Source organism: Arachis duranensis, chromosome 7, assembly GCF_000817695.3.
Source record: "Arachis duranensis cultivar V14167 chromosome 7, aradu.V14167.gnm2.J7QH, whole genome shotgun sequence".
NCBI classification, from domain to species: Eukaryota; Viridiplantae; Streptophyta; class Magnoliopsida; order Fabales; family Fabaceae; genus Arachis; species Arachis duranensis.
Window position 1 is genome coordinate 41164639 of NC_029778.3, and position 4823 is coordinate 41169461.

At 40.0% G+C, this 4823-nt stretch overlaps 1 protein-coding gene across 1 annotated transcript; it reads left to right on the top strand.

Annotated features, from left to right (window-relative positions):
- Positions 1-492: 492 nt before the first annotated feature.
- On the top strand, positions 493-888 carry LOC107458773 (uncharacterized). The gene has a single exon (XM_016076973.1). It carries the CDS (start codon positions 493-495, stop codon positions 886-888), a length of 396 nt encoding a protein of 131 aa, XP_015932459.1.
- Positions 889-4823: the final 3935 nt, after the last annotated feature.

The window sequence follows — 4823 nt, forward strand, 5'->3', positions numbered from 1 at the left end:
GGGCCATTTCCTAACTCAAGTGGATATCTTTACGTTCTGTTAGCGGTTGATTACGTATCAAAGTATGTGACAGCGATACCTACCCGCCTTGATGATGCTAATACTGTGGTTTCCTTCATTAGAAATAATATTTTGTGTCGCTATGGGTCGCCACGAGCAATCTTGAGCGACCAAGGTACTCATTTTTACAACAGGAAGATAGAAGCACTACTCAAGCGATATGGGGTACAACACAAGGTTGCAACCGCTTACCACTGCTAAACTAATGGCCAAGCGGAGGTGTCCAACCGAGAGATAAAGTGAATTTTGGAAAAAGTGGTGAATCCACAATGGAAATACTGGAGCTTTAGGTTGGCTAATGCATTGTGGGCATATAGAATGGCCTACAAGACTCCATTAGGGATGAGTCCCTTTCGGATTGTCTATGGAAATGCATGCCACCTCCCGATTTAAATTTAACATAAGGCCTATTGGGCGGTTAAGCAATGCAACATGGATTTCACCAAGGTGGGTATAGGAAGGAAATTGCAACTAGAAGAACTCGAATGGCTTAGGATAGAGGCCTATCAGAATGCACGGATCTATAAAGAGAAGACTAAGGCATTCCATGATCACTATATCCACAAGAAAGATTTCCAAGAGGGTGATGAAGTTCTTTTATACAACTCAAGGCTCAGATTCATACCTAGAAAGCTCCATTCAAGGTGGGATGGCCCCTTTAAAGTGAAGGAAGTGAAGCCCTATGGAGTGGTTGAGCTATTCCACCCTCAAAGTGGTGCAACATTCAAAGTGAATAGCCACAGAGTAAAGAAGTATCGTGGTTATAAGTCACCAAGGGAAGTAGAAGTGTTCCTTCTTGAGGATGCACCCAAAGGAGGAGAAGCTTAAGCTCATGACCGTCTAACTTAAGGACGTTAAAGAAAAGTGCTACGTGGGAGACACCCACCATGGTATGATCTTCCTTGTACATAATTTCTTGCATGTAATTTTAGAGTCCTTGTTTGATCTTGTAAGTTTATTTAAGTGTGCTTGATTTTGTTTGATTTTGTTGAGATGTTCATGAGGATTTCATTGATCTTGGTTTGGTTGAATTGGTAATGTTGAACAAAATGCTTACTTTTGAGTATTGCATGAAATTTTGAGTGTTTTTGAACTATCTAACTTGAATGACTACCACAATTGTGTTATAATTGTCTTTCTTCATGTTTATGAAAAAAAAAAGAGGGGGGTAGCGTGGATGACGCACACGCGTCGTCACTCTTTTTACAATCCATTTGTGAGCGTGGGCGACGCGCATGCGTCACACTACTGACGCAACTTAAGTGCAGCGCCCCTGTTTTCTTTCTCTCTTCAATTCATTTCTTCAATTCCCTCTTCCTCTCTTCTTCCTCCTCTTCACCACCTCTTCTCCGCCCACAACCACCGGCAATCTCGACCACCGGTGACCACCACCTCCAGTGGCCCCACATTTTCTCTCCTTTTTTTTTCTTCTTTCTCTTCTCCTCTTTTCACCTACACTCAACCTCACCTTCTTCCTTCTTTCAAGGTTTTATTTCTCTTCTTTCTCTTTTTCTTTATAAAATTTTCTTCTTTTTAATTGCATTCCATTACTCTATTTTATTTCTTCTTAGTTGCATTTTGACTTTGTTGTTTACTTTTCATTTTTGTTTCTTCTCTTTCTTTTTACTTTTTTCCATGGGTGTTGAACTTCAATGTAGTACTTGCATTGGTTGGATATTTTGATATCACTTGGCTTATTTACGTTATGTGGTGTTATTTTGATGATTGGTATTTCATTTTGGGGTATTACATTTTTGAATTTCTTCAACTTATTGTTTGGAAGTTGCACACCAAGTGTTTGTTGAAAAGCGCCAATGACATTTTAGTTCATTTTGACATCATGCTTTCAATCTAGTGCTTTTTTCTCATTACACTTGTTCTTCTTCATGTGCATTGAGCCTATTATGCTTCATATTTACCATCTATGTGCTCACTACCTATGACTTACTTCTTTGTACCATATTGCAAGATTTGTGATTCCACTTTCTCTAACTCCACTTTATTCCATTTGCATGCTTCATTGCCTTGGGGTTAGACTAGGTGAATGGTTTTCTTGTGCTTAGTAGCTTTCTTGCATGTGTTACTTAGTGTTTTTATTGATGCTTGAGCCCATTCTTCTCATGCTTTATACTTGCATGCTTCTCCCACTTTTGCATCTCATGCTAGTGACATGCCCCCATGATTACATTGTTGTCTTGCTTACATGTTGTAGTTATCATGTTTTCAAGACGCTTTATTCCTTTGTGGCATTATTTTTTACTTGCATGTTGCTATCTAAGTGTTGTTTCTTTGAGTTTAATGTTTTCTCTTTTTCTTCTTTTTTTAGAATGGCCATAAAAAAAAGCAAGGAAAAGACTTCGAAAAAGTCGCCTATAAAGAGGGCATCTCAAAGAAAAACAACAAAGGCGCGCCCTGCACCAAGAGTTAAGCCTCCTTCCAAGAGGGTGAAAAGTGTCATTCATATCAATGAGGAAGAAAAAGGCAATCTTGCGAAGGACTCCACAAGGTCACCAATCACTTTTGTGAGCTCATGTTCCCTATTTTGGTTGAAAGGAATTACCACTATGAACCTCTCCTCGTTCCTCCAGAGCACCTTGTTCAGTTTGTCATACCCCGCATCGAGCGGTGACAATGGGGATTTCTCAATCGGAGACCGCAGGAAGCTAATCTTTCTTGGGTGGTGGAGTTCTACTCCAACTATCACTCACCTTCTCTTCAATCAATTTTTGTGCGCCGGATGCAAGTCCCCGTATCAGAGGAAGCCATTCAGAGGATACTTATGGTTTTGCTAGTGCCGGATAGGATGGATGGTTACCAAGAATTCCTACTACAGCACTGCTGACTCAGTTTTGACTGGGGTTCTATCCTTAGGGTCATTGCCCAACCGGGAGAAAAATGGACCCAAGGGTGAGCCAAGGCCCAACCTAAGTGCATTACGGCACAAGCACTCACGGTGGAGGCTAGAGTGTGGGCTCAAATCATGTCCTACTACGTACTCCCGAGCACTCATAAGTCCTCTATCACAGCGGACTTGTCCCTTCTTGTCTGATGCATCCTCACTGAGACACCTATCAACATTCCTTACCTCATCCGGCAAGCAATGGGCTGCGTTCATACTAAGGGTAATCTCCTATTTTCCAATTTTATAATGGATTTGATTGCAGCTGCTGGAGTTTCCCAAGAGGCTAAGGACGTGAAGGGGATAATTTTGGCAAAGGACAACATCGTCCCGAGTGGAAAGTTTCTCAAGCCTCCTGCGGAACCGCAAGCCTTGACATGGCTATTCCTTCCAACATTCCAACCACCTCATCGGCACCACAGAAATCATTCCACCAACTGCTTGTTGAGCTCACTCAAAAGGTAGACCGATTTGAGCGGCGAAACAAACTCCGCTATGCTTACTTGAAGAGGCTCTTGGGTTATGTTAACCCACCTATGGAGGAGCCGGACACTTCAGCATCCTCTTCAGACCAAAGTGAAGTGAACACTCAAGAGATGGATAGTGGAAGTGTCGACCCCAATCCTACCTGGCGCATTACCGATGGTACGGAGGACCGTGCAAATTTCTAAGTGTGGAGAGGTGGTTTTTTGACTTCCGTAGGTAACAACCCTTCTTTTTGACACCCAAATTTTAATTTTCTTTTGTTAATTAGGATAATTTGCATTGCATGGCTAGTTTTTGCATTTAAACGCTTTTGCATGGTAGTTGTTTCTTGCTAGGACTGCTTGGTTAGGGTGATGTTTTCTTTTCCAAGAAACCGTTTTTAGGGCATCCTACCAATGTGAACAAAAAAAATTTGTGTTAAACTTGCTTGAAGGAATTAATTTTGGAAAAGGTTTTTGAGCTAAGAAAACACAAGCATGTGAGTTTTGAGCCAGATTGCATGGTTACATCATATAACCACTTATTTCCATTCTTGTGTGCATTGTTCTCTTTCTATGATTGCAATCCTTGATTTGTTTAATTCTATATGTCTATTATTTTGTGTATCAATGCATTTACATGATTGAGGCCGTTATTTCAATAGCTCACTTGTCCAAATAGCCTTAACCCTTTTATCTACCATTGTTAGCCAATTTTGAGCCTATGTTAAACCCCCCTTGTTCTTTAATTTAGCACATCAATACCCCTAAGTGAAAAATAATGAATGTCCTTTGATTTGGATCTTTGATTAGTTTAAGCGAGTGAGGGTGTGTGTCATTTAAGCGGGAGGGAAGCTTGGGAACATTGGTAGAGGTAAAAGTGTATTTTTGTAGTTTTTATTGAAAAATATTGGGAATTGGGTACACACTCATGTATTGAATGTTTGAACCATATGCATTAGCACTGTTGTATACAATTCATCAAAAGATCTTGGAAGACAAAAGCAAAAGAAAAATAAAAGAAAAAAATTGTAGAAAAAGAAATATAAAAATAAAAGAAACAAAAATATATAGAAAAAGAAAGCAATAAAAAAGGGACAAAATGCCCCCAAGGTGAAGCCAATTATAACCAATGCATATGGGTTGTGAATTAAAAGAGAATGCATGAGTGTGTGGAAAGTGAATAAATGGGTAGTTAGGTTGTATATTAGATGTATAGGTTGTTATATGTGTTAGGTGAGAGCTTAGGTAAATCAAGGATTCAAATTTCAAGCCCACTTGGCCATATATGCATCCTTACCCTTACCCTAGCCCCATTACAACCTAAGGATAAGCCCTCATGATGAATGTATGCATGCACCGGATAACTGTTGATTTTTAGATGAAAAACAAATCTTGGA